The 27,995-nt window shown below is 47.2% G+C and overlaps 11 protein-coding genes across 11 annotated transcripts; 7 read left to right on the top strand and 4 right to left on the bottom strand.

Moving 5' to 3' along the window:
* Positions 1 to 132: 132 nt before the first annotated feature.
* On the top strand, positions 133 to 267 carry CTRU02_213206 (uncharacterized protein; the record flags this gene model as incomplete). Its single annotated transcript, XM_070205994.1, has 1 exon — positions 133 to 267. One exon carries the CDS (start codon positions 133 to 135, stop codon positions 265 to 267), a length of 135 nt encoding a protein of 44 aa, XP_070060387.1.
* Positions 268 to 5,528: 5,261 nt separating this feature from the next.
* Positions 5,529 to 5,870, bottom strand: CTRU02_213205 (uncharacterized protein; the record flags this gene model as incomplete). Its single annotated transcript, XM_036730821.1, has 1 exon — positions 5,529 to 5,870. The coding sequence occupies one exon, from the start codon at positions 5,868 to 5,870 to the stop codon at positions 5,529 to 5,531; it is 342 nt and encodes a 113-aa protein (XP_036577351.1).
* Positions 5,871 to 9,777: 3,907 nt separating this feature from the next.
* CTRU02_213204 (cytochrome p450 monooxygenase) lies at positions 9,778 to 11,588 on the top strand (the record flags this gene model as incomplete). Its single annotated transcript, XM_036730820.1, has 5 exons — positions 9,778 to 10,143; positions 10,206 to 10,305; positions 10,365 to 10,433; positions 10,482 to 11,084; positions 11,161 to 11,588. 5 exons carry the CDS (start codon positions 9,778 to 9,780, stop codon positions 11,586 to 11,588), a joined length of 1,566 nt encoding a protein of 521 aa, XP_036577350.1.
* Positions 11,589 to 12,153: 565 nt separating this feature from the next.
* Positions 12,154 to 13,758, top strand: CTRU02_213203 (succinate-semialdehyde dehydrogenase; the record flags this gene model as incomplete). Its single annotated transcript, XM_070205993.1, has 3 exons — positions 12,154 to 12,177; positions 12,227 to 12,702; positions 12,756 to 13,758. 3 exons carry the CDS (start codon positions 12,154 to 12,156, stop codon positions 13,756 to 13,758), a joined length of 1,503 nt encoding a protein of 500 aa, XP_070060386.1.
* Positions 13,759 to 13,923: 165 nt separating this feature from the next.
* On the bottom strand, positions 13,924 to 14,263 carry CTRU02_213202 (uncharacterized protein; the record flags this gene model as incomplete). Its single annotated transcript, XM_036730818.1, has 2 exons — positions 13,924 to 14,150; positions 14,206 to 14,263. The coding sequence occupies 2 exons, from the start codon at positions 14,261 to 14,263 to the stop codon at positions 13,924 to 13,926; spliced, it is 285 nt and encodes a 94-aa protein (XP_036577348.1).
* Positions 14,264 to 15,442: 1,179 nt separating this feature from the next.
* On the top strand, positions 15,443 to 17,130 carry CTRU02_213201 (uncharacterized protein; the record flags this gene model as incomplete). The annotated part of the gene is made up of 3 exons (XM_036730817.1): positions 15,443 to 15,472; positions 15,534 to 15,937; positions 16,032 to 17,130. 3 exons carry the CDS (start codon positions 15,443 to 15,445, stop codon positions 17,128 to 17,130), a joined length of 1,533 nt encoding a protein of 510 aa, XP_036577347.1.
* A 131-nt stretch (positions 17,131 to 17,261) lies between these two features.
* Positions 17,262 to 18,980, bottom strand: CTRU02_213200 (major facilitator superfamily transporter; the record flags this gene model as incomplete). Its single annotated transcript, XM_036730816.1, has 1 exon — positions 17,262 to 18,980. The coding sequence occupies one exon, from the start codon at positions 18,978 to 18,980 to the stop codon at positions 17,262 to 17,264; it is 1,719 nt and encodes a 572-aa protein (XP_036577346.1).
* Positions 18,981 to 19,526: 546 nt separating this feature from the next.
* CTRU02_213199 (nad binding rossmann fold-containing protein) lies at positions 19,527 to 20,670 on the bottom strand (the record flags this gene model as incomplete). The annotated part of the gene is made up of 2 exons (XM_036730815.1): positions 19,527 to 20,273; positions 20,338 to 20,670. 2 exons carry the CDS (start codon positions 20,668 to 20,670, stop codon positions 19,527 to 19,529), a joined length of 1,080 nt encoding a protein of 359 aa, XP_036577345.1.
* Positions 20,671 to 21,157: 487 nt separating this feature from the next.
* CTRU02_213198 (dimeric dihydrodiol) lies at positions 21,158 to 22,313 on the top strand (the record flags this gene model as incomplete). The annotated part of the gene is made up of 2 exons (XM_036730814.1): positions 21,158 to 21,194; positions 21,256 to 22,313. The coding sequence occupies 2 exons, from the start codon at positions 21,158 to 21,160 to the stop codon at positions 22,311 to 22,313; spliced, it is 1,095 nt and encodes a 364-aa protein (XP_036577344.1).
* A 1,399-nt stretch (positions 22,314 to 23,712) lies between these two features.
* CTRU02_213197 (salicylate hydroxylase) lies at positions 23,713 to 25,116 on the top strand (the record flags this gene model as incomplete). The annotated part of the gene is made up of 3 exons (XM_036730813.1): positions 23,713 to 23,981; positions 24,034 to 24,286; positions 24,346 to 25,116. The coding sequence occupies 3 exons, from the start codon at positions 23,713 to 23,715 to the stop codon at positions 25,114 to 25,116; spliced, it is 1,293 nt and encodes a 430-aa protein (XP_036577343.1).
* Positions 25,117 to 26,707: 1,591 nt separating this feature from the next.
* CTRU02_213196 (uncharacterized protein) lies at positions 26,708 to 27,070 on the top strand (the record flags this gene model as incomplete). The annotated part of the gene is made up of 1 exon (XM_036730812.2): positions 26,708 to 27,070. One exon carries the CDS (start codon positions 26,708 to 26,710, stop codon positions 27,068 to 27,070), a length of 363 nt encoding a protein of 120 aa, XP_036577342.2.
* Positions 27,071 to 27,995: the final 925 nt, after the last annotated feature.

Below are 27,995 nucleotides of genomic sequence, written 5' to 3'. Positions count from 1 at the left end.
TAAAAGGAGTGGGATGAGAAAGAAGAGAAAGCGGGTGAGGAGCTATTCGCGCTTCATCAAGAGTTTGCTCGTTTGCAAGTTTAAATAGCGGATGCTGCGGGTTGTCTGAAACGGATTCGGACGGTCTGTAAGATGGTTCGGGAGCGGCAGACCGAAGTTTTTGAGCGTGGTATGCAGGAGGTTGACAGGGAGGATGGCGTCCTGGCGGACGACGAAGTCCTACCTGCCTTGGATGCTTACGAGAGGTTCGTCGTTAGTGACCTCTAGGCAGTAGGTCTCGGGAATGATCCTCCTTGGTCCCTTTTTGGTTTTGGTGACGAGTTTGTGGGTTTGGGTCCTCTAGTAGATGGCGCGGGTGCGGGGAGTGTTGGAGGTTCCTCGGCTACTCAGGGCTAGGTGTTCCTAGGCGAAGAAACGTTTTGTTGCCCTGGGGTTTCTTGGTTAGTCGAAACTTGGGTTGAGGGTTTCTGACGCGAGGGTTGTGTGTTAGTCTTTGCATGACTTTGGCGTGCTGTCGTGTTTCCCATTGCGTCTAGTATTCTTGAAGTTCCTCTTGTGCGTGCTCCAAGTTTGATGCGGGTTCCTATGTGTTTTCTTCGTGTCCGTAGTTTTTCTACTTGATTAGGTATTGTATTTCTGTGTCATCGTGCTGATCGATGTGATCGAGGATCCTTTCGACCTCGTAGTCCTGTTCCGGGTCGACTTCGATGTGGTCTATAGTTCGTGATCCTTTTGGTGCTAGCTTGAGAAGTGAAATATGAAAAACTAGATGATACTTCATAGTGTCTGGTAGTGCGAGTTTGAAGTTGACGTTAGATACCTTCTTCGTGATTTCGAAGGGTCCAAGTTTCTTGAAGTCTAACTTATCGCTTGGTCGTTTTGTTTTGATATTCCGGCGGAGAAGGTATGCGCTATCCCCCTCCTTTAGAGTTGGTCCCTTAACTCTTGTCTTGTCAGCGTATTTGCGCATGCGTTCGCGCACAAATTCAAGGTCTCTGGGAAGATCTCGTTGGATTTCCTTGAGTTTGTTGATATCTGCCACAGCTTTCAGAGCTGTTGGGCCTTGTCGGGGTTGTCTATAGGCTGTCGGGTTGAATCCGTAGTTCAAGTAGAATGGTGATTCTTTTATACTTTCTCCTACTGCGCTGTTGTAGGCGAACTGGGCTATAGGTAGCAGTTGGACCCAGTTGTTTTGCTGATAGTTGACGTAGCAGCGTAGGTAGGTTTCTATGATCTGATTGATTCGTTCTGTCTGGCTATCGGTTTGCGGATGGAAAGCGGTGGATATCTTGTGGTTAGATCCTAGCTGCGAGATTAGGGATCTCCAAAACTTGGAAGTGAACAGCTTGTCTCTGTCGGATACGATTTCCTTCGGCATTCCGTGTTGGCTTACGATCACCTGCAGAAACTTGTAGGCGAGGTCTTCTGCAGTGCTTGACTCCATGTACGGAATGAAGTATGAGTACTTTGTGAGTCTGTCGACGATGACGAGGACACTGTCGTAGTGGACGTTGGTCATCGGTTCTCGGGACTTAGGTAACTTAGTGACAAAGTCCAGCGAGATGGATTCCTATGCGGTTTGCGGCACTGGGAGCGGCTGTATCTTTCCATAAGGCTGATGTCGGCTGGGTCTGCTTTTTGCGCAAACCTCACAGTCCTTAATCGCTAAAGATACTTCTTGTCGTGTAGCCGTTTTGTCGTAGTGTTGACGGATGCGTTTCCACGTTTTGGTTACGCCTTGGTGACTATGTGCGGGTGCGGAGTGTATCTCCCTAATGGCTTCAGGAGACATCCTTCCAGGCGTGCTGGTACTGTCTCTTCTAGCCATCATTAAGAGTCTGGCTGCTGGCATAAGGTCTCCGTTTTTGTCTGTTTTGAGGATAACTCGGGTTTCCTCAGGTACCTAGACCTCGTGGTCCGGTCGTCGGCTGAAGGCGTCGGCCCTGCCGTTCTCCTTGCCCTTCCGGTAGATAATTCTGAAATTAAATTCTGACAAGAATTCGGACCATCGAATTTGTCGTTTGTTAAGATCTTTCGATGTGGTGAAGTGTGCGAGGTTCTTGTGGTCGGTATATACTTTGACCTCGTACTTGGTTCCTAAGAGTTGCGGTCTCCATTCTTTGAATGCCTCGATAATTGCCATAAGTTCCTTGTCGTGTATCTGGTAGTTAAGTTCTGGGCCGTGTAACTTGCGTGAGAAGAAGGCGCAAGGGTGTAGTCGTCCTTCGTCGTCTCGTTAGCCTAGTTGTCCTCCTATAGCGTAGTCTGAGGAGTCGGTCTCGACTTCGAATGGTTTCTCGGGGTTTGGTATAACAAGTATTGGTTCCGATATAACTTGTTGTTTTGATCTCGTTGAAGGCTTGTTCTTGTTCTTCTTCCTATTGCTAGGGAACATCTTTCTTCGAGAGTCTCGTGAGAGGGTCGTTTTTGTCTGAGTACCCTTCTAGGAACCGTCGGTAGTAGTTTACATATCTAATAAAGGATTGTACGTCCTTAACGTTCTGTGGTGTAGGCTAGTCTCGTACTGCTGCGATTTTGTCTTTAGACATTTTGAGGATTCCTAGGGCTATCGTAAAACCTAGGAATTCGACTTCTTTGGCGTGAAACTTGCTCTTCTCGGGTTCCACTAGGAGTTTGGCGTCTTGCAGTTTCCGCAGTACTTGGTGTACGTGTTTTTTGTAGTCTTCCAGAGTCTTGGAGAAGATTAGGATGTCGTCGAGGTAAACTACGACGAACACATCTAGAAATTCTCGTAAGACGTGGTTGATCATCGTCTGGAATGTCGCGGGTGCGTTGGTGAGTCCGAAGGGCATTACAAGGTACTCGTAATGTCCTTGGCGTGTTCGAAACGCTGTCTTCCATTCTTTACCTGATTTCATCCAGATCAGGTTATAGGCTCCTTTTAGGTCGAGTGCTGTAAACTACTGTGCTCCGTGCAACAGGTCTCGTAGTTCGGAGATAAGCGGTAGTAGGTAGCAGTTCTTAATCGTAATGTCGTTAAGTTTCCGGTAGTCGACGCAGAGTCGTAGTTTGCCGTTCTTTTTTAGTACGAATAGGATTGGGTATCCCGCTGGTGATGTAGAGGGTCTGATGTATCCCTTCTGTAGATTTTCTTTGAGGTAAGCGTCGAGTGCTTCCATTTCTTTCTGGTTAAGTCCGTAGATTGCTTCTAGCTTTGGCTCCTTCCCTTCCTTAAGGGGTATCTCGTGGTCGTAGTTGCTATGTTCCGGGAGTCCGGTCTCGAGTTCTTCGGCGAATAGCTTCTGGTATTGCCGGTATTCTTCTAGGATAGACAGAAGTCGGTCTTCCTTGCCGATGTCTATTGCTGATAACGTCCTAGCGTTTGCATCCTTTATCCGTAGGTATGCTAGAAATCTCTTCGCTTTAGGAGTCTTGAGAGGTTCGTTTAAGGCACCGTTCCGTGGTTGCTTCTTAGTGACTAAATCCTAGTCCTAATGGAGTTGGCCTGTTCTCTAATCTATCCGTGGGTTACTGTCGTATAACCATGGTCTTCCAAGGATGACATCGTACTTGTCTCCTATCTCCGTAATATCGAAGTTCAGTCGCTTATTCCGGCTATGGATCTGCAAAGGGAGTTGCGCTGTCTCTATAGCAATACGTCCTCCGCCGTACTAGACTTGTTCTCCTTTAACGGTGCTGAGTTCGTAGCAGTCTTCGGCTGCTTTTCTTTTCCAGGTTATCTTTCTTTCATTCACCGTTCTTAGTAATATGAAGTTTCCTTAGGCTCCGCTGTCGATCATGGCGGTAGCTGTTCTTCCGTTGAGCTGTATTTAGACTTGTACATGCTCGTATCGTTATGTCGTAGGCGTCGTTGCGCTATATAGGGACCTTGTCTAGACTGCCTGTCGTTATCCCTTGTCTTCGGTAGGCAAGTCTAGTTTTTTAACTGCTCGTCTGTTCCTTGTTCGTCGTTTTCTTGCTGTTTCTTCTATGCTTCGTCTTTCTTGATATAGTGGACTCGGCGCTGGTCTTGGTAGCAGTAATACCACTATATTTCTTCGTCAGAGTCCTCTCTAGAGCTAGTGTCGTTAACTAAAGCGACTTCAAAGGCGACTTCCAGTTAGGCATGTTAGCAGGCAACATCGCGAGGTGTTTCCGAGTCGTTAGGGGTGTTCTTGGTCGTTTCTGATTCGACCTGTTCTTCCAGTTCTTGGTTGATTTGGCGGATCCGTGCGGGATCTCCTTGTACATGTTGTCGTCGTTCGATATGTGCGTCTAGCGCACCGAGTTGTCGTTGCTACATAGGGTTTTGTAAGTCTTGTTGAATCCGCTGTAGGTTGGCTTGTCGTCCTGCGTAGAGGAGGTTTAGTCTTCGCTGATTGTCTTGTTCTAATTCCTCGTTGTCGTTTATACTGTCGAGCTGTTCGATTGTCTTGCGCTTGATTTTGCTATTGCTTCTATATCCTATAGCGAGGGTCTGTTTAGGTGCGTTAGTAGTGTCGTAACTAGATCGTTCTTAAGGTTTCTAGGGGTACTATCCTGCATGTTCCTTACTGCTAGAGTGGATATGGCAGTTGTCATCGAAGCAAGTGGTCTAGTTGAGTTGTTTATAAGGGATCGTCTTCGTAGCGATACTTCGCTTGTCGTTTCTCTAGTACCGGTTGGAAGCGTTCCTTCTTAGGTGACCTGCATTCGTATGCTAGGTATCCAATCTTCTGGTAGTTATAGCACTGTCTATCTTTCTTCTAACTGTCGTTCTTTTTGTCGTTTCTCTGTATAGCACTAAGGTCTATTAGTCCACTGTAGTAACCATAGGCAGTACTTTGTCGGGGGTTGTTCTAGTTATTACGGGGTCTATTATCGTTTCGCTGGTTGTTAAACTAGTGCTGAGGCTACCACTAGTACTTGCGTCCTGAGTTAGGGTTTTGTCGTTTTTCGCTTCTTTCCTTTCGTCGTTCGAAAAGCCGGTTGTCGATTTTGATAGCGAGTTCGGCGTACTAGAGAAAGTCGTCAGGTCGATCAATCTTGATGATCTCGTCCTTGACTTCGTCTTTTAGTCCTTGATAGAATATAAAGATCTTGGTTTCCTTGGTAAGGTCGAGTTGAACGCTAAGTTGTCGGAAATTAGCGGAGTAGTCTTTAGCAGACTTAGTCTGCTTAAGTTATGCTAGATCTCGTTCGGCTTGTCGCTTTTCGTCGGGGTCTTAGAAGAGTGACCTAAGCGCATCCTCGAATCCTTTAAAATTGGCGTAGATGTCGCGGGTCTCGGTAGTGCACTCGTCGAGGGTCTCGCATTTGAGGTATTCTTCCTGGATTGGTTTAAACTACTTGAGGGCCTTTCCTCGGAGGTAGGTGGCTGCGTGTACTACTTTTTCGGTTTCGTTGGTGAAATCTCCATGGTGAAAGTTCTAGTAGTTTTTGACCTGAATTAGGAATCCTTTAAGGGTCCCGGGGGTTCCGTCGTAGGTGATAGGCGTACTGAGCTTGAGCTTTTGTCGTCCTCCGTGGACGGGCGTGGTAACGATGTTGGCGGCGGCCCGGAGGGTGGTGATTTCCCCCTGGAGTTCCTAGATCTTCCGGAGGTTGGCGTCCCCCTTGATGTCTTCTTCCAGCTTCTTATAGGCCTGTCCAGCGTGCTGGAGTTGCTCGTTGAGGTTTTCCATTGCTTGTCGGTTTTCGTTAACGATTTTCTGTATGTCTTTTGTCTCGGCTTTTTGTTTCTGGATTATGCGTCGGAGCTTATCGTAGCTTTCCTTGGTGAAAGAGCTATCTCCATCGGAGTCGTACTTGAGGTCCGGCATGTCGAAGTCCTCAGTGTTGGCGGGCTCCTGCGCGAGGCTCTGAGGCTGGTTGCGCGAAGAGGATGAGGATCCTGGAGTGGGTGATTTGGCAGAAGCGCGAGAAGACATCTTGTCTATACTGTTTAGTAGTTCTCAAAAGGTGACTTACTGAACAGGAGCAATCAAAGTGTTACGGCTAGCTAACTGACAGTGGGTTTGTGTTAACAGTAAGCCAGGGATTGAGAGTAGTAACAGTCGTTCCGTGGTCCTGGTCGAATAGATCGTAGATCTTCAAAGGTCTTGGTGATCAGTCAAGGCCTCAACAAGAGTCGTAGAGTAGTCGTCACTTAGGTATAGCTGAAAGTACCGGTTAGGGTAATCACGAAGTTGATTGCTGAAGAACTAGGAAAGGTAGGACTCGAGAGGACTCGAGTCCCAACTATATACAAGTCTGGTTCCATGCTGAACACTTCCTGATCCTGGGGGACCGACACCCAGGACGTCGGTCTATCGCCATGGACCGCCCTTAGCACCGTCGGTCCTGTCCCAGGACCGCTTATCGTCCGTCGGTCCTGCTTATCGTCACGTGACCTGTATCCTAGTTCTTCCGTTCCGTGGGGGTTGTTACGACGTAACGGCTGACGGCCGTCCCTATAACCGCTGAGCCCCTGCGGGGTCGTCGTCAGTGGTTTGTTAACTGTCGGGTCGTAACATTACAAAAGTAACTAGCTAAGAATGGCTGCTTGCTAGTTTAAACATATGACATTCAGATCCCTATGGAATACTCTCTTTAACCTTATCTAAAAGTCTATTTAGTTAAAGAAGATTCTAGTCTGATTTATAAGCTGCTTTATAAGCTAGTTGACGTATATACTTACGTATACTAAACCTAGCTTATAGCTTCCTATATTAGCTATTATAGGCGACGTTATACTACTATATAACTAGCCTAATTCTCTCCCTTAGCTAGCTATTAGTTCCTCAACCAACTCAGCTTCAATATAAGTCTATACATTCTTTACTATTAAAGCCCTACTTCATAAGTACAAGTTCCCTTACTCTAATACCCTGTTATAAGGATATCGTACTATCTACGAGATTCCTACCTACCGTTCCAACAAAATATAATAATAGTTATAATATAGAAGTTTAAAACTAAAAGCTTTAAAATGTTAGTAGATACTAGTAACTTACTAGTATTCCTTAACATTAGAAAAATATATTTTCGCTCATATATACTTATTTAAAAAATCTAGGAAATTAATATTTATACTTATTAAAAGTATATAATTATATCTAAAAGAGATTTAAAAGTATTACTTTAGTAAATATAGTATAATTAAGGGTTAAAATTCTATAATAGAAACTTTTCTTAAGGGAAATTTTAAAATATTATTCTAAGCTTAAAGATTTTTTACTAAGTATAAGAATATATAAATCTACTATATCTTACTTAAAAATTCTAATCATATTAGTTAAATATCTCTACCTATTTTATATATTAAGATATAGGCTAGGTAAATTAGTATTATAAATGTTAAACCTTGAATTTATAATACTTATTATCAATAATACTAGTATATAGCTACTTAAGTATTATAATTAAGTCTTAATCTATTTAACATATATTTATTCTCTTTAATAAGTAAAGTATTTAGTTTAATATAGAATTTCGAAAAACGGCGTTTTTGGTGTAAATGGGGTGCCCAAATGTGGGGGGTGCCCAGAAGTGGGTGTGGGACGTTACGGTACTCGAGGATAAGAGGCCGAGTAAGGTCATTACGTTTTCTTACAACAACTTCACTGCCCATATTTTTATCTTCGTCCGGGCATGGTCAACACCCGAAGGTCCGCCAAACTGTATTCGATCTAATGATTTGCATCGCATCAGTTGTCATCGTCGTCATCTCAGGGGCTGTCCCTGCACGAGATCGGCAGAATGCGGCCGTAGCTTATCTGCTCCCACCATTCATTTTCTGGTCGCCCCTGGCACAGGCAAAACTCTTCATTTCTGTTTTTGGGGTATCTGCTACCGAAATACCACTCGCGGTGGTGCTAGTTTGAGACATGGAAGCACTTTTACTCCGTGGCCGGCGAAATACACCATCGGCCTTGATGGTCCAAACTCGGACGCAAATGGTCGCCCGAAGCTCTGCATACCATAGATGCCTTATAAGGACTACAGAGGTGTCTGGTCAGGAAAGCTTCAGACGATTCAGGTTCACGGACTGTTAACCATCCCGTCTCCCGCGACCTTTTCCTAGCTTTGACCAATCTATTTGGGCGGCGAAACTTATGAAATAGTGCGCTAAGAAATCAAGACTTCTCTGAACCTCCGTTTTTTTTTTTTTTTTTTTTTCAAACCTGGCTGACGTAGACGGGTTGCAGCCAGATAGTTCGAGGTGGGATTTCTCCGACCCATGTTGTACCCGTTATACCCTAGACCCTTTCATCCCGTTCGGCAGCTAGGAAAGTTGAGAAAACTCTAATTGAGTTGCCGTGCCGCACACTGCGGGCAGAACTCTATCCTGAATGTATACAGAGCAACATGAGCCGAGTTTATTCCAGTGTTGATGTCGACTACTACTTTGACCTGATGAAGACCCCGTGGACCCTAAGTAGGCATCGTAGAATACGCCTTTTGTGAAATCACTGGCAGGTCTCAAAATTTGGTGACCTCAACACTTGTAAGGCGAAAATTTCCCAATACGTATTCGAACTGGGATCGGAGGTTATATGGTAGATGGGTTTCTTCCGACAACAGGTGGGTTAAGGCAAGTCAACCAAGCGTAAGCTAATGAGCTTGATGTTGATATGGGGAATGGGGCTCTCCACTAGATTGTTGTTTTCGAAAGAAAGAGACCAAGGATAACTTCGGGTTGGCATCCAGGCCAACAGCTGGACCCGGACCAAGCCGCTGAATCAGCGGCAGCCCGGTCCAACTTCGAAGGACGGGATTCGTCCGTGTCCCCAAGAACTCGGCGTCGTGATGGAATGTCTGAGACAGCAACGATCGACGGACCGGGTTTCCCGCCCACCACACCGACATGATTGGCTAGCGGCTTGGAGCAAGTGCCGTCCGAGACGATTTGGTTGAGGCTCGATGGGGGCTTGGCGAGGGGGGAGATCCCGCGGTGGAGATCATCATGGGCGCTAGAAAACACCAAACCCGTTCCGCTTGAACGTTTTGGGGTAGCGGCAGATGCTGTGGACGTCACCTACAGGCATTTTCGTATTCGTGCGAAAATATGTGGACGAATGGTCGGGCTCGCATTACTCGCAGAAGGGGAATCGGGGCGGTAAGAATTGCCGTGGGGAAGATGAACCCTACCAACCATCGCCACCGTCAAGTGCCGTCTGAGGGCGTGATTTCGTTCTGGAGTGTTCACCACTTCTTGGTCCGAACTGTTTGAGCTGTCACTGTACATTCAGATTTCTGTCCGTCTTTTGCTATTGATAGTCACATCAGTAGGCTAGATTCATCAATGTCTCACTCCCAAGCCAAGAATTGAGAAGGCTTTCAGAGCGTGACACACAGACATGACGTGACTACCCTTTACCTGCCAGCCTTGACTAGCGGCATGTTCGATTTGCTGTGGTGATGGTGGAACCTGACATGGGGACTGCGGTATATTCTTGCACAAATACCTATTCGCAGTGCAAAAAGGTGTGACCTATACACACACGTAGCTGTTTGACCGGCAACCTACACAGCCCCGATCGCACAGTTACCCTGAATTTGACGGCATATGCCCTGACTACAGGGTTCCACATATGTACGGAGAAGTGCTTGGCACCCGGCCGACCTTTCATAGGAACGACGGGTAGCTAAGCTGTCCGTGGCGGGCCAGGCTTTTAGAGTAACAAACGTTTAATGTTCCAAATTCGGAAACCGGAAGCGGGGAACTTGTTGAAGGCCTTGAACTATTTATTATGAGCACTTCTCTGCTTGATTTTGCAAATCTACTGCCCGTCTTACAGGTTCTAAACACCATCACAAACCACACACAGCAATATCCAACAGACGACACCCACGATGGACACGACTGGGTCCGCACGCACCCTCTTGGGCGATGCGAGGTTCAACCTCGATGCCTCCGCCAAACCCCTCTCGTATTTCCTCACCACGATCCTCGTCGTCTTCTTCGTCTATTCCTTGCAAGGCCCGAAGTTCAACACCCCCTCAATCAACTCGAAAGGCACTTTTGAACTCACCAACAGACGGCCCAAACAACGCTACCTTACAAATGCAAGAGAGATGATGTACTCATGGTTCAAGGCCAACCCTAACAAACCGGTGCGCTTGATTAGCGATATGGGCGAGACAATTGTTCTGCCTCCTTCCATGGCCAATGAGATTCGAAACGATTCGAGGCTGAGCTTCACTCAGTTCTCAGTCGAGGTAAGGTTCCATTATTGTGGTTTAGGTATCCAGGTTTTGGCTGACGAGAACCACGTTGAAAGTTTTTCCAAACCAAGTACCCTGGTTTCGAGGCTTTCCATGAGGGAACACGTGATAGTATCACTCTTATCGTCATCAACAAGGACCTTACCAAATCGCTCGGTGAGTAGAGGCATGGGAGCAAAGGTTCCCTTGAAGTCGCTGCTTACATAGTGCAACAGCCAAGGTCACCGAGCCTCTCGCAGATGAAGCCTCTCTGGCCCTCAAGGACATTTTCACCGAAAGCAAGGGTATGTAACCCAGAAGCAAACGTAAAAGATCCAACTAAAACCCTACAGAATGGCACGCAATCAACATGCGCTCCACGATATTACATTTTATCGCCCGTATCTCTTCCCGCGTGTTCCTCGGTGACGAACTCTGCCGCAATGAGGAATGGCTTACTATCACGAAAGAGTACACCATGAACGGATTTGCCTCTGGCGACCGGCTCCGAGAGTGGCCTGCTTTCATGCGCCCAATCGTTCACTGGTTTATTCCTGGTTGTCAGAGATTGCGCTCGCAGATCATTGAAGCCGCGCGGATAATCAAGCCCGTTATCGAGAAGCGCCGTGCGCTTAAGGCCGCCGCCATTGCAGAGGGTCGGAGCCCGCCTGAATTTAACGATGCCATCGACTGGTTTGAGCAGGCATCCAAGGGGAAGTACTACGACCCGGCCATCTCGCAGCTCTTTCTCTCTACTGTCGCTATTCACACCACTACCGACCTTTTGGGCCAGGTTTTGGTTGACCTTTGGCGTAACCCGGAAATCATTGAAGATCTGAGAAAGGAAATTACCGATGTTCTTCGCGAGGGCGGATGGAAGAAGACCTCGCTCTATAGCATGAAGCTTCTTGACAGTGTTATCAAGGAGAGTCAGCGCATGAAACCTCTTCAACTTGGTATGTCTTAATCCCTACTCCTACAACTAAGGTCCTCGGAATGTAAATGTTAGCTAATCGTCGAAACCCATAACAGCGAGCATGCAGCGAATCGCGGTCGAGGATGTCACACTCTCTGACGGGACCTTTATTCCCAAGGGGCAATCGGTTTCCGTCTCTTCTCATGCCCTCTTCGACCCCAACGTCTACGAGAACCCCGAAAAGTGGGACGGTTATCGATTCTATCGTCTACGTGAGCAGCCTGGAAAAGAGAACGTCTCCCAGCTTGTCAGCACCGGCCCCGAACACTTGGGATTCGGTCATGGAAAGCACGCATGCCCTGGACGATTCTTCGCTGCCAACGAACTCAAGATTGCCCTCGTGCATATTTTGATGCAGTATGATTGGAGACTTGCGCCTGGCTCTAAGGCCGACATCTACGATTACGGTGCCAACCCTTCGCTGAGCCCAGCTGTGGAGTTGGAGATTAGGAGACGTGAGGAGGACTTTAACCTGAGCTTCTGAGACATAGCGCTGGAGACGATAAGTTTACTTTATCCCAACAGCGTTTGGTTTTCAGATGTTCAATTAGACAGGCGTTAGATGGCTTGGGTTTTAGCTGCTGATTATGACTATGGGAGATTGCGAGTAATTATGTCACATAGAGAAATTCGAATCTCATTGAAGCAACATTTGATAAACAAGTTGTTAGTATTTCTATGGAACCCAATTGAAAATAGCCAAGCCACATAGATCGGACAAGGTTTTCCGCAAGCTTGACATTGTCATAATCATTGGTGCGAATAGTAGTCACATGTACCCCAAGCAACCCCAATTTGAGCCGCTACCGAGACAATTGGCAGCATTTGGCGCCTCGCAGCACCCGTGTCGTCATTGGAGACAAACGTCAATGTTTTACATGCCGTGCGGGGTTAAGAGAGGAGGCCATATCGGCTATTTAAACGAGATAGGCTGCATGGAGTCTAGGAAGAAAAGGCAGAATTGTATCAGTGATCACTCACTCAAGCATCTTATCAGGGTCAAAGCATCTGATATTTATGATATAGGACTTCGTCATATAGTTAAAAGCATGGCCCATAACCTGCCATTCGAGGTATGGTATTTAGTCCCCCCATGGTATAGTACTTTACTAACGTACACAGCTACGTAAACCAGAGCTTCTTCAGACGGAAGCTTATGTTCATGGTTCCTGGACAAAAGCAACCTCGGGAAAGACGTTCGACATTGAAGATCCAGGAACTGGCAAGGTGTTTGCGTCTAGTCCAGACTTTGACCGTTCGGACATTGATGCTGTTGTAAAATCGGCGCATGAAGCTTTTCAAACATTTCGCATCGAAAATCCCCGATCGAGGGCTAAGAAGCTACTGGAATGGGATCGGCTTATCCGCGAAAACCGAGATGATCTAGCGACAGTATTAACCCACGAATCAGGGAAACCCCTGGCTGAGGCTCAAGGAGAACTCGACTACGCGCTTGGCTTCACATGGTGGTTCGCAGGAGAGGCTGAGCGTATCCGCGGAAACGTATCAACACCCTCGGCTCCCAACCGACGGGTGCTAGTGTTAAAGCAGCCTATCGGTGTGACTGTAGCTCTGGTTCCATGGAACTTCCCTATTGCGTAAGTATCTACAACAGGCACCCGCACCAAACTGTCGCTAAGATGAAGACAAGGATGATTCTACGCAAAGCCGGAGCTGCCTTCGCGGCCGGCTGCACCATGATCGCGAAACCATCCCCGGAGACCCCGCTCACATGCCTTATGCTCGCGAACCTGGCCACCAAAGCTGGCTTCGGTCCCGGCGTCTTCAACGTTGTTACAACGTCGTTGAAAAACACCCCCGAAGTAGCCGAAGCACTCTGCAAGCACCCTCTTACTAAGAAGGTTTCGTTCACAGGATCTACCGCGATCGGAAGCCTGATAGCCAAGCACTGCGCCGAGGGCCTCAAGAAGGTGACGCTCGAGCTTGGGGGAAACTGTCCCTTCATCATCTTTGACGACTGCAATCAGGATCAAGCACTAGAGGCGCTGCTCGCGCTCAAATGGCGGCATGCAGGACAGGCTTGCATTACGGCTAACCGGGTTTACGTGCAAGACAAGATATACGAAGCGTTTTTGGAGAAGTTGGTGGAGCGCACCAAGTCCATCAAAATGGGACACGGAGCCAAGGACGGCACGACCATGGGACCCCTGACAACGCCTCGGGCAATTCCAAAGGCGCAAGCCCACATCAAAGACGCCGTCGGCGCTGGCGCCAAAGTGGTTCATGGGGGCCGGGCGGGAACTGAGGTAGGGCTGGAAGCTGGCTATTTCCACGAGCCCACAATTCTGCGTGACATGAAGCAATCCATGTTGATCAGCCGAGAAGAGACATTTGCCCCCGTTCTTGGAGTATATCGCTTCGCGACTGAAGACGAAGTGGTAAAGTGGGCGAACGATACTAGCATGGGCCTTGCCAGCTACTTCTTCACAAAAGACATGGACCGTACCTGGCGATTGATGGAGAACCTTGACGCGGGAATGATCGGGATGAACACGGGTAATTCATCAGCTGCTGAATCTCCCTTTGGTGGCATGAAGCTATCTGGGTATGGCAAAGAGTCAGGCAAAGACGTGGCAGTTGAGGAGTACTTGGTTTCCAAGACTGTCACAATGACTCTGGAGGGCCATCATTGAGCCGAAAATGCACCTTTTTATTCATGTCGTCGCTTCTAAATCAGTCTAGTTACCCATCCAATTGTCTAATCCTTAATCCGCACTGGTAAGGTATCATTAAAACCCCAGGGTGATGAAATTATGTTGGTCCGATATTGCCGTCTACTCCCTCGATCATTGCTTGCTCTAGAAAACTCCTCCACACTGCGATTCAGCACCACGGATGATGATGAACCCACTAGGAGCGATGAATGTACCGCATCGTCCATTATCACATACGCCTTGCTTGCTGTCCAATCCACAAGGCCGGCCGTTGGCTGCTAGCTGCATAGCAGTTGGTTGTGTTCTCTTGTTGAAGTCCTTGTACTCTCGAGGGAGCAGGATTAGAGGGAGTGCTTCTGCCTTGACAGGTGCTACAAGGCTGTCAGTTTCGATAAGAATGCATAATCGAGCTGGGTTCGTCATTACCTGCTAGAGAAGCCTCTGCTAAAAGTGATACAGCGAACAGAATGACAGAAGGACGCATTTTGTGAAAGTTTGGATATCAGTGCTCAATTGATCATTGATATGCGTCAGGTTAATCTTTTCGGAGATGAATTTCGCAAGTGTAGAGTTCTTCGTGTCAATCGCGGACTACGCAAGTAGTAATATCGTCGGTAATATTGAATTGGAAAAGTACCACTGCGCTGGGAATTCTTCGACTTTTGATCTACGCCTTCCCAGGAAACAATGGGGAATTCCGTGGAGGCGGGGACTATTTGATACTTGTTTTGGGTTCGGAACATGGTTACCGTGAGACATTGACAACTGCGGATACTCGGATCTACGCAACTTTCAGGTCTATCCATCATGCGCTGCGTTGAATACCTGGCCCTGGTCTATCATCCGACAACTGCCACGCAACCAAACGAGGATACCCTGGACCACAGGGGTAATGAGCACGAAGCCAGCTCTCAGGTTCGCGCACGCAGCTCTGACAGTAGTCGCGATACGTGATTGTATTATCGCAAAATAATTACGCATTGTAAAAGAACTCCAATCTTTGCATAAGCCCTCAGTGGTACCGTCCTGTGATGTGAATGATGGGCTCCATGATCTTGAGCGCATCTCTAACTGCAACTACGCACTGTCTCAAAAACCGTCCCAAGTTACTGGGCACTGAGGTTACAGACATAGAAAACGTTTGGGAACTAATTCAAATTGATTGAGGATACATATTGAAAATTTCTCAATTCAGTACCTAATTGTTGAACAGTTTTACGCGTACAGCCCAAGTTGTACAACTCCAGGATGCATTCGACTACGTGACTGACACATTCCTGCATCTATTGCCAACACTTCCATCTCTTGTAGCTATAAAACTATTTTGAACATTTAGCTCCGTTGTTTCCCACATCCTTTCTTGTGTTTTCTTTTTCTTTTCTTCTTCTTCAATTCAAAATCCTTCAATGTTGCTACACCGTCAACGTCTGCTGCATCTTGTGATAGCAATGTTTTTCCAAAGACCAATCAGCATGGGCGGATATAACCAGGCTTGATCCTCAAGACCGTACTCAAAACAGCGCTTAGGTAAGTCTGCTGCTGCTGCCTGCAGAGGGGTATTCGCCCCACTTAAGGTACTCTACATTTCTAAGAAAAAGGACGCTATCCTTACCGCGCAGCTTATGTGTACCTGAATGCGCGATGTTCAATTTCATCCAGAAACATGCGACTTCCTCTAGAAATCGTGGAGCAGGTAATTTCGCCTACTGGGGAGATAGTAATATGCTGTTAAAATAAGTTGCTAATAGCGATAGGTCTTTTCCCACTATGTCGTGGCAGTGCCGTCTAAAGAATTCCAGAGTATCGCCTCCCTGAAGGAATGGTTAGCTTTCACCGCTTTCACCGACCATGCCGCCATCTTGTCTGGGAGGAACAATGACTGGCACAAGACAGCTTTCTTTTACACAGATATCCAGGATCTCAAGAGTCTGTTGAACCTACGCTTGGTGTCACGCCAATGGAACCTCTCTGTGGCTCGACTGCTCCGGAAGCACATGTGGTGGAACATTCGACTACACAATGAAGCCTGCTGTAAAACAATCATAGAGTGCTGTGACACTAAAAGCGACACAATGGGAGAGTCGATCAGAAAACTAAGCCTCGATGATATGGATGACCTACAAACATTCGAGCGTACGTACTCGTACGACCACGCAGAGTAAGAAATCTCCTCTCAGGTTCTCTTTCTTCCATTGAAGTGGCCGTCTATTCTGTCATTATCGAGCTTTGAGATTTACTAACCATGCGCTTAGGCATTTTGGTGAAGATGTCGACGATAATTTTATCGTCTTGAACTCCACCTCGGTTGACGTACTTGGGCCGCGCGATAAGTCTACAATGCGAGTAGACTGCAAGTTGCATTACGACAAGTCCAAAGAGCACGCTATGGTCCGGCGTCTTTTCGATACCCTCACCTGCATTGAGGACTTCAGTGTTACGTTTCCTGGGGCTAGCAGCCGCCCAGAGCTAATAGGAGAATGTTACGACATGGAGGGGCTGGACGAGACTATTTCTACTCTTCAATATGGGCTCAAGAGCTCGGCTTTCCAATACCTTGTAAAGCTTAACCTTGCAGTCCCATGCACCTGGCATGTTGGCCAGCTAGCCAGTGTTATGGTGCAGGAGGCGCGAGATCGTCTGAAGGATCTAAGAGTAGCCATCGTGGATGAGACTGGGCCAGGAGGAAGTCCGTGGTACTTCATTATAGACGATGACTACAACGACGGCGACCTCACGGACATCTTGAGTTCCGGCTATGGACCAAGCAATCTGCAGGTTGCCTATCCGAACAGAGAGCATCAAGACTCTCTTTGGAAATTCGTGTCATCATGCAGAAATCTCGAATCACTGGCCATCGAGGCTTCGCATTATCTTCATCTAGATCGGCTCGAGTGGAACCCGATTTCTAATATGAGGGGTTTGAGAGACCTCTCACTTTATCGACTCTGGACCAATGTATCAACACTGCTGAAACTGTTGTCTGCTTCTCCAGGATCAAAGCAGTATCCCAGAGCCCGTCGAGTCTTTCTCAGGGACGTCAAAATTTATGGCGGCGGTGGGAATTGGGAGGAAGTGTTCAAGCATTTGAGGACAAAGTGCCCTGATTTGGAACTCTTTTTTGCTGAACAGCTGACGTATTTCACCAACCACCCGCGACACCTACACAACAATAGGCCATGGGAGAACTATAATAGCATATGGACGGAGCCTGAAGACGAAACAAATCTTGATTGGAGTTCACTACGGAAGCTGAACAGAAAAATGGTTAACAAAGCTGGAAAGAAAGATTACTATCCTCTCCGGGTTTTTGATTCCGATATGGAGTCTGAAACAGATGAGCCACCATATTGAAGCGCAATTAGAACGAGGTCAGCAAAAAGGGGGGGTGGAAATTTTCCTGTCGTCTTATTGTTACTATTACTACAAGCACTTTATACAATTCTATTGATCAAGTGAGGACAAGGCCAGTCCGTGATGAGCGACTATACAATGTTGCTGGGTTTGGAAGTTGGACCCAATCCAAACTCTGTATCGTTCGTCTTCCTAAGTTCAAGGTTTTGTACTAGAAACGACAGCAAAAACCCCAGGACAGCAAAGCCTATCGCCACCTGCCACACCAACTTCAAACTCTTGACGTAGAGGTCAACAATCACATCGTATACTTCAGGTGTCTTACGAAAAAGGTCCAAAAAGGCTTTGGTAGCGTGCTCATATGCACCACCCTTCAATAACAGTGTTCGAAGGCTCTCATCGGGAAAGACCTGAGCCATTTGATCTGCGCGTGTGTTGAAAACTGCCGCCGGGATTGCGATGCCCCAAATAGACCCCAAATTGCGGATGAAGATCCATGTGGCAGTTGCTACTGCGACATCCTTGTCGGATAAGCCTGCCAACAGTGCAGGCAGAAAGGTTGTGAATAGGACTCCAAATCCGAAGCCAAAGAGCACTTGGAAGCCGACCGAATATCCCAAGGAGGAGTCTGCGTCTAGCAGGGTGAAGAGTCCCAAAGCAACTGCCGTAATAGCCCAGCCAACGAAATGCCAAGGTCGATAACTACCCGTGACGGTTGTCAGGACACCCGCCAGAAGACCAGCTGGTGCTCCGACAGTGAGAACGGGCAGTATCAAAGTAGCAGACCTCATTGGAGATGCATTCTGAACTGCTTGGAAGTAAACTGGGAGGAAGTAGCCTACCCAAAAGAGAAGCATGCCATGCAGAAAGCTTGTGAGGTATATTGTCGCAGACGTCTGGTTCTGAAAAAGACGTAGGGGCATGGTAGGCTCGGCCAACCAAGAGAGAGACTCAAAGTAAACGAAGCCTGCAAGGCCCAGAATGCCCGCAACCAAAGGAACGATGGTTCGCCACGAAGACCACGCATTCTTAGTACCAGCCCAAGTGAGCGAAAGCAGAAGAGAAGCTACAGCCATGATGAGTATGGCATTTCCAAGCCAATCGATGCGACGTAGGCGGTGGAAAAATGTGCCCTGGTGCGGATACCGCTGTTTGAGGAGAACCACGGGCACCAGCACCACCGCCGAGATGGGGATGTTCATGTAGAAAATCCATCGCCATGTCGCACGTTCTGCCAGAACAGCGCCGATGATGGGAGCAGCAAGACATGCTATGGTCCATGAAGCAGCCAGAGCTCCAGCATACATGCCGCGCTCCCGAAGACTGACGAGATCGCAAATGAGAATTTCTGGCATCACAACGCAGCCGCCGCCTCCAATACCTTGGATACTTCTTCCGATAATGAGCGTGACTGTGCCATTTGCGGAACCGCAGATGGCGCTACCGACAATGAAGAGAAGTACAGCCAGGATGGTGAGGATGCGACGCCCAAAGATGTTGGACGCCTGTCCGAATATGGGGCCAAAAGCTGTTGAAGCCAAGAGATAGGAGTTGATGACCCAGACATACAGCTCGCCGGAGTTGAGCTCGTACATAATAGTTGGAAGTGCTGTTGAGAGAATAGTCGCATCAAGGGCCGCAAGAAACTGGCAGAGTCCTATGGCGAGAAACATTGTCCAGAAGCGGATGTCTTTCTTCATTGGGGCGTCTTGATTGTTGTTGGATTCGGCATCATAGCTTGTCGATACTGGCTCACCGTCAGGTGCTAATAGTTTCGAATCTTGATTTGACTTTGTAGGTGTCTGCGCAGGGTCCAACGAAGGTTCTATCTTATGCTGTTGGCGTGACATGGTGCAAGCAAGGTGGTGATAATAATAAGTCTCAGGATAAATAGTGCCAAGATGGTAGAACCAGCAAATTTTGTAATGGTGACATTGAACTTAGTATATTGAATCTGAAGTTCATGAGGCCTCATGCCTATGAGAGTAGCTTCTTTTATATTTCTTATATTGCTGATGGTATCGGTCACATCGCCAGCCATACAATGGTCTAGGTACGTCGAGCCATGTGGTAGGGATCGGGAATAACCCACCGCATCCTTCCACCACCAATTCTCCCTAAGTCTCCCGCATCCCAAAGGACCGTGTGCTAAATCTGGATAAAACATGTTTTTCAATGGCGTTTGATTGGATAACTATCCTGGAAATTTATGTATTGATGGACTGATCACTAACAGTGCTTCGACATATAAATGCAGCCTTGCCGCTGTGCTCCGGGTTTCTCCTTCAACGGAGTAGCCATGTATGTAGTCTGCAATCCTATTATTGAGATGCTCCAACGGGCAGTAATTTTTAAAAAGATGTGGGATAACAATGCAAGATCTTGGAGCAGATTTCTTAGAGCTGTGCATTCGGCCCAACGACCAGACCTTGCCGATTGAAGTGGACTTTTTGACCACTTCGCAAGCTTTCTTGCAAGCCTCCCGCTATGCGAAGGGACGTTATTGCAGACCTCAAAGGGATAGGCATCTCTTGGCCATTTAAAATCGCGTCCACGAATGCGTTTGCCTCGACAACAAACGCAGACATGTATCTCTCATACCAGGACGCTGTGGGTTCGACCTTCACAACACCATCACTGTCACAGATTTCCACACGGTTTCTCCTTGGCGTGGCGTTCACCGTCAGTTTACCAGCGGTTCCAAAAATCTCGGTGACGTTGTCATAACCGACGGCTGAACTTCTCGAATGGTAAAAGTGAGCCATCTTTCCGTCCCAAAACTCGCACACTCCAATTGCGTTATCTGCATCCCCTGTTTTCTTCAGGTCTGGGAAGAATTCAGCAGTGCCGATCGCCGAGACAGATTTAGGAACAGAATCCTCGCCCAGGAACATCAAGGCGAGGTCGATATCATGGATGGCGGAATCAAAGTAGATGCCGCCCGACTTGGCGAGGTATTGATGAAAAAAAGGGCTCTGGTCGAGCTTCTCGGCGCCATGAGACCTGAAAACAAACGGTTTCCCGATAGTGCCTGACTTGACATTTGCGTAGGCATCTTGGTAACTATCATCAAAGCGGCGGACAAACGCCACCATTACTTTCGTCTCTGGTTTCGCTTCCACACGCTCGCATAGCGCTTCCAACTTGTTTCAACTCTGGTCAGCATCCAGAAAAGAACTTGCAAAATCATGAGGGGGGAGATCTTACCTCTGAAAGAGAGTTGCAGATGGGTTTTTCGCACAGAACATGAATTCCCTTTTCGAACGCGGCGAGTGTCTGTGGCATATGCAATTCCGTGATGGAGGAGATGATGACGGCTTCCAGACCGGGAGTCTCAATCATCTCCTCAAACGTTTGATACACCTTGACTCCATATGGTTCAAGATTGATAGATGCCCAATCGAGATCGGCTTGTGCAGGAGAACAGGCACAAATCAGCTTTGCTCCAGGTACTAAACGAAGAACATTGAGAGCATGACGTTGACCCATTCGGCCAATGCCCACAACACCAACCTTCAGAACTTTAGGCGGGGATGACATGGTTATTGATTCTCACTGCTGTCAAGAAGGAAAAGGGTTAGGGTGTGGCTTCGCCAAGAAAAGTAAAATCTAAAAACTTGTAATGCAGTAAGTCACTTTTTGCAGTGAGATCGGTGGTTGAGGGTTGTTAAATGGTTGTGCTAAATCCCGATAGTAGCTGATTGCCGGGAATTTATTGCCCTTTTTAGCGGATGCAGGCAGCTCCGGCGAAAATAATCGAAATGCCAGTGACGTGCCGCCGAATCTTTGAACGACGTCACCGAGATAATTCCGAATATGGAAATCCTAGGTACCGGAACGCGGGGAGACTGGAAGAAAGTGTACATATGAGCTGGAAACCAGCAAGCGCATGGTTCGGGATTCAAATTCCGACCGACACTGTTAATCCAGCATCTTATTTATTAAGCAAAGACTTCTTCTCCTCTCGCACTTCAATTTCCGTTCAAAAACACGCCTATAGTCCTTAATCTCAGCCAATCAGATCAACATGTCGGAATTACCAGCGATTCGTTGGGGTATCATTGGTAGTGTTATCCCGCAAATATAGTCATTATTACACTGTTTCCCCCCACTAACTGTGAACAGCTACGGGCATGATCTCTTCTTGGTTCGTGGAGGACCTACTGATTTCCAGGCCCGATGCAAAGGTCAAACATATCGTGCAGGCCATTGGAAGCTCATCGACCGAGAAGGGAAAAGATTTTGCAAAGAAGTTCTGCCCCTCAAGCAGCCCTTCTATTTACGGGTCGTATGGCGAAGTTTATGGGGACTCGGATGTGGATATTGTCTACATTGGAACCCCGCATGCATTCCACAAACAAAACTGCTTGGATGCGATCAAAGCCGGCAAGCCTATCCTCTGTGAGAAAGCATTCACGCTGAATGCCCGTGATGCGAGGGAGGTTTTCGCCTTCGCGAAAGAAAAGCAGGTGTATGTTGCAGAGGCCATGTGGCTACGCCATCGTCCTCTCGTTCAGGACTTGCAACGCCTCCTTCACAAAGAAAAGATCATTGGCGACGTCTTTCGAGTGTATTCTGAGTTTGGTCTCGAGATGGACATTCCCAACCTGCCTGATGATTCACGTTACAAACAGCCTTATTTAGGTGCTGGTTCGCTGCTTGATCTGGGCATTTACACTCTGACATGGGCCATTCTCGGCCTGGACCCAGGTACTCCGGCAAATTCTGAAATGCCCAAAATATTTGCTGCTCAAACACACTACGGGGATGTTGAAGTGACTAGCAGCGTAATTCTTCAGTATCCTTCAACTGGTAGGCAAGGAGTAGTCACATCTACCACGATGGCAACCGGAAACCCAGATGTGTTGGCACGCATCCAAGGGACCAACGGAACGATCGAAGTCCAGGGTACCGTGCCATCCGATCCCGAAGCTTTCACAGTCTATCCCAAGTTCTGGAGAGATCAGAATAAGGGGATTGTTGGAAGAGACTCTGGCAAGAAGTACGATTACAAGCCCATTGGACGAGGTTACTACTGGGAAGCCGATAATGCTGCCTTGGATGTTCTAGCAGGACGCTTAGAAAGCAGTGTTATGCCGTGGTCGGAAACCATTCGTGTCATGGAGATAATGGATGAGATCCGAAGGCAAGGTGGCACTGTATATCCTCAAGATACAGCATAAAGACCAGATGTTGGTCCTTCCAGCCAATATCTTCGCAAATCATATGACTACATCCAAAATGAAACTCCCTGTTAATATTAGGTTCGAAGGAATGATGTGATAGTGAAGCAGCACTTAGAGACTCTATCATACAATAAAGGCTACTGAAAGTTTGCAACTAATATTCAAATCCAAGTATAACTTGAGGAGTGTTTTAGAATATTAAGTCCTTTTATAGCAGGACTTTTGAAGACTTTAATAGTATTAAAAGCCTCTCTAAATTTACTTAAGCTTGCAAAAGAAAGACTGTAAACCAATCTAGTTAGCCATGGTATTACTTTCTTGTACAAATCAAATATTTCATAGAGACCTCTATGGATGAGTGAGTCACATGATCTGAAGATTCACACATTTAGTTTACTGCAGAGATTGGAATAAAATAGTCGATTAAAACCGGAGGACTCGTAAAGGGTTGCTCACTCGCTGCACAAGACGGACGTACCCACAAACCAATGAGATTCAGATATCGACAGGTTGCAATGCATCAAGTTGTTATCAAATAATCGTAAATTGGCAGATTTGATTAAACATGACCAGGTGAGTTTAGGAATATTGAGAACCTATGAGATAACATTTCCCATTTCACGCTTACAAATCAATGAAGTCTACTACTGGATCAACAGGACAAACTTGTCCCATGTATCGACACTCTTCCAGACTTTCAGGACATTAAGCTCAAATTTGGCCTTCGTGACGGTAAGGCACTTGCTATAATGCAAAGCATCATCTGAAAGAGCAAACGACAGCAAGCAACAATTTGCACCTGTAATCGCTGACATTGTGCTGGTCAAACATGGAAGCTTAATCTTATTGTCATAGTAGTGCAATCGTCATCCCCAAGATTTCGTCAATAAGTAATCCATTTTTACTTGATCAGAGACCTTATCACGGTTGTTTTCTTATTAAGGCATTTATTGGTGTGTAACGGCAACGAGGTCTTGATTTGGTCCTAGTTAAAGATGAACAAATATTGTTATACTTGTATTCTAGTCGGATGCTTAATTGCCGATGCAATTCAAATGATCTGTAAGCAATGATCAATTCGCAATACTCATTCAAAGACCCACCGTTTTCGACTTTTGGAGTGCCCAGTTCCGTGGGGGTTGGTCCTTTATCGGCGTCGGCGGAATTGACAATATGCTCCAAAGATTGCGCAATGCAGCAAAATGACCTGATAGGCAGCATCCATCAAATGATGGATCGATGCAACGAGAAACCATAAAATGACACGCAGGCCGCAAGTAGGTTTGTTGGGCATAGAAATAGCTTATGCCAAGTCATTCCGGTCGAGTGGCAACCCCATCTCATCGTTGCATCAACCCAGTATATCACAATCTAAACGTTTATCAGCCTATCCACCATGGCGGCGAAAAGCGAAACCAATATAAGTCCTCTCAAAGTCGCCATTATTGGCGGTGGTCCCGGTGGACTGGGTGCGGCGATCGAGTTTAACAAATTAGAATATGTCGATTGGAATCTTTATGAGAAGAAGCCTGAAATTAGCGAAACTGGCGGCGGCATTAGCCTTCAACGCCATACATGGAGGCTTCTAGAACTGATTGGAGCAGCCAAGAATGTAGATCCAAATGATTTCTTCAGATCTCCAGACGGGACGAGCGGGCAAACAAGGTGATACTCACCCAGTTCCATTGCAAGGATGACAAATTGACCCCGAAAACAGAAATGGAAGAACTGGCAGACTCCTGGAGCAAAGCAGTCATTCCTCAGACGTACCCCTCCAACAGCGGAGTTGCCGGATGGTCCGGGCCAAGTTGCAATCGGCATTGCTTCAAGATGTTGATCAGTCTCGAATCCACGTCTCGAAGAAGTTGACAGATATTGTCAAGCTCCCAAGTGGCAAAATCCAAATTAGTTTCGCAGACGGCTTCACAGATGAAGTTGATTTACTAGTTGGCGCGGATGGTATTAGATCGGTACAATTTCCAACAATCTGTCTGATCAAGTTCAACGTGTTTTACTAAAAGCATCGCAGTTTGTAAGATCTTTTGCTTTCCCGGAACACAAAATCAAATACAACGGGCAGTCTGCGTACCGTACCATCATCAATAAGCAAGCTGCCTTTGCCATCGACGGCATTCCCAAGTCCCCTGTTTTCTGGCAAAACACTGGGGGCAAGTATGTCTTCACTTGCCCCCTCGGCGGGGATGACTTTGAGGTCACAGCACGAATTCGCCGACCAACCGAAGGCCAGGAGCACGTCAGCTGGGGTCGTCCTTTTGACTTTTCGACTATCGCTTCGGAGTATGACGAGTTCTGCGAGCCGGTTCGTAAAGTGATCCAGCTCGCAGCGCAAGGAAAGACAGAGGAGTTCGCCTTGTTTTCAGGCCCACGCTTGGATAGCGTAATTTCACACGATGCGCTGGCCTTGATCGGAGACGCGTCCCACCCACTCTCCGGAGCCTTTGGTGCTGGTGCTGGGTTTGCTTTGGAAGACGTTTACGCGCTAACTCGAAGCGTTGACTTTGCTTGGAAGAATGGCGAGGGATTGAAGGCTGCGTTGCAGCTGTATGATCAAATCAGATCACCCCATTACCGCGACTTGTATGGAGTGTTGGACAATTTCGCCGTAATCAACACCAAACTATTGGCAGAACAGCTTCCAGCCGACGAGGAGATTGAGGAACGAGTTAGGCGAGCCAGTGAAAAGAAAGCTACCTGGATGTATCATTATGAGGTCGATAAGGTGGTAGAAAAGCTTGTGGGTGGCGCTAGTCAACACGGCCAGCCTGCTGCACTCCTCTAGAATCTACAATTTTTACGCTTATTTCCTCCTATTACTTTAAATTTTGCTGCTATAGAAATTGTCAGTAAACGCACATTGGTATCATTTGATTAAACCTGGTCCATCCCACAAAAGTTCCAGACCTCGACCCTCTTTCCAACATTGTGTAACACGTCTAGACAAATGCTTCAAGGAGCCACCGGAGGTAACCAGTTTGGTTGCCTTTCTTTGAAGCAAAGGGACGAAAATTTGTAAATCAGAGCAGCATTTTAATGCCATCATAGTCTACATAAGCATACTATCGTGAACTATGTGATAGGATATGGGGCACGGCATGCGTACTGAGTGCGACTGACGACTTGCATCAGCAACTAGCTATAGAGACTATTTTCCCAGATTCTTCCGAATTCAGTTTTCTAAAAAGACCATAAGGAATGCTTTGTAAAAGCGGACTTTTACGATGTCTACACAACGGAGAAGATCTGTTGAATGATTCCAGACCGAATTAGACCGGGTTACTGTAAGCGGCTTGAAATTTCGCTGCTACCAATTGAGGCCTTTCTGACGATCAAACTACACTTCCTTGAAAATCATAGACCACGTCAGTACAGTATGCGCGAAGTTTCAGCCCGTAGAGAGGAAGATGTAAGAATGTCTGAGCTCACCGTAATAAGACATTGATATCGGGACCTCCCACATCACGTGGAGCTCGAGCCGCGTAATCCATGATCGCCAAACCTGTGACACCAACGTCAAGAAACAGAAATGCGGGGACCAAGACGATTGCGAATTCGCTAGGTACCGTCAGAGCCAGAAACCCCCAGCTTTCCGTGATACAGCTCCTTGTTTGCACACTAAGCCTTGTATGTGTTTTTTTTCTCCGAGTGGCCAAGGGTTCTAAGCAAGGTTCAGGCTCCACAAAGCTCCCGCTTTCCCGTTGAGCCCGCCCTTCGCAACTCAATTCAGCCGTGAATTGAAGCTTGAAGCTATTTTACAGGCTAGACTAGTCTGAATCTTCCTTTTCTTTTACCTAAGTGGATCTGTTTACTCATGCAGTGAAAGCTGATACATTTCAATATTCGTTCGAGGTCGACGAGTGTTACGACCCGTTGGACATGGTCGCCAACACGACCCCGCCTGGATCCCGGCGGCTAACGCAGGGCATTGATTGATTGATTGATTGATTCCTACACGGTTATGAAGCCGCTCTTATGCTAGCAGCTATGCCCGGAAAGCGGGGTTTGGCAGACAGCCGAAGCATCGACGATAAACCGCGACGCCCCACTTCGCCCTGTTGTTGGATCAGGACCAGCTGTCCCCAAGCTCCCACTATGCTATCTATTCTTGTGTGTTTATGCCCTCTGTTGAAGATTGTTGTCCTCCTGCCTGCTCTCTCGCTTGGTGTTGCCTTCTAGAATCCTTCTTTCGCGTCCTCCTACTTCGGTTCTGTTGGTGCTAGGCACCATGTCTGGTTCTATATACCTATAGTCTCCCCCCAGCCCTCAGCTTCGTCTCTTTATCTTGTCCGCATCCTCTCAGACTCGTATATGCTATATCTCAGTTGAATCTGTAAATCTTTTTGTTGCCTCATGCTGGGTTCCTATATGGCTCTATGTTTCCATCTTTCGACCACTACCTCTATCCACCGCCTGGAGTCGGACTCAATCTGCAAAACACAATGCTCCAACCGCTTCGATTCGTCCGATTACTAAGTATAAGAGCTCGTATACAGATTCCGCAGACATTGTCATACGTTGAAGGGGCGATAATCCTTCTTCGCGGAGGGGGCGACAGGGGACCAATCTGTCTGCAAACTGTAGTATTTTGTAGCATCGATCGTAGCATGCCTGGTGTCTGGTGCTTTCTCTATGCAGGAGGTAATACCGTTCTGTCGGGCTTGTCGTCGTTGTTGTCGCGGGACGTTGCAAACTTTGTCGGGGGTGATAGGCGACCTATAACCTATCGGTGGCTGTAGTATTGATGTTTGTTTGGGCTTGGTCGTTGTGCTCACGTGATAGCCCGTGACTCAACCGCGGTGGTGTCGATGGTGTTGTCTATTGACGTGTCATACTTTGTGGCTTGCTCTCGAATTTTTCGTGGTCAGAGCCCGCCCGCGGCCACGAGCAGGCTCTTTAGGAGCAGAATCAATGCCGAGGATGACATTATGCCCAAAGTGACCTCTGAGAGCGCGAGCGGGCGTGGTTTGATCAATTTGATGCTGTTTTCAAAAATTTCGTTCTCGCTGTTGTTGATGTTTTTCCCCGCAGGGGCTCAGCGGTTATAGGGACGGCCGTCAGCCGTTACGTCGTAACAACCCCCACGGAACGGAAGAACTAGGATACAGGTCACGTGACGATAAGCAGGACCGACGGACGATAAGCGGTCCTGGGACAGGACCGACGGTGCCAAGGGCGGTCCATGGCGATGGACCGACGTCCTGGGTGTCGGTCCCCCAGGATCAGGAAGTGTTCAGCATGGAACCAGACTTGTATATAGTTGGGACTCGAGTCCTCTCGAGTCCTACCTTTCCTAGTTCTTCAGCAATCAACTTCGTGATTACCCTAACCGGTACTTTCAGCTATACCTAAGTGACGACTACTCTACGACTCTTGTTGAGGCCTTGACTGATCACCAAGACCTTTGAAGATCTACGATCTATTCGACCAGGACCACGGAACGACTGTTACTACTCTCAATCCCTGGCTTACTGTTAACACAAACCCACTGTCAGTTAGCTGGCCGTAACATGTAAGTCCTACTAAGTCTTAGATAAGACTAAATAGGATAAATAAGTAAAATAGAAGTATAATATACTTATACTTCTAACATATTTAAACCTTTATAAAAAATTAGATGGCTATAATTATACTTAACATAGTTTATATATATTTTCTTTTCTT

This window comes from Colletotrichum truncatum, assembly GCF_014235925.2.
Source record: "Colletotrichum truncatum strain CMES1059 chromosome Unknown Contig_0009, whole genome shotgun sequence".
Lineage (NCBI taxonomy): Eukaryota > Fungi > Ascomycota > Sordariomycetes > Glomerellales > Glomerellaceae > Colletotrichum > Colletotrichum truncatum.
The sequence above is the reverse complement of the archived record's forward strand: the minus strand, read 5'-3'. Positions and strand labels throughout refer to the sequence as shown.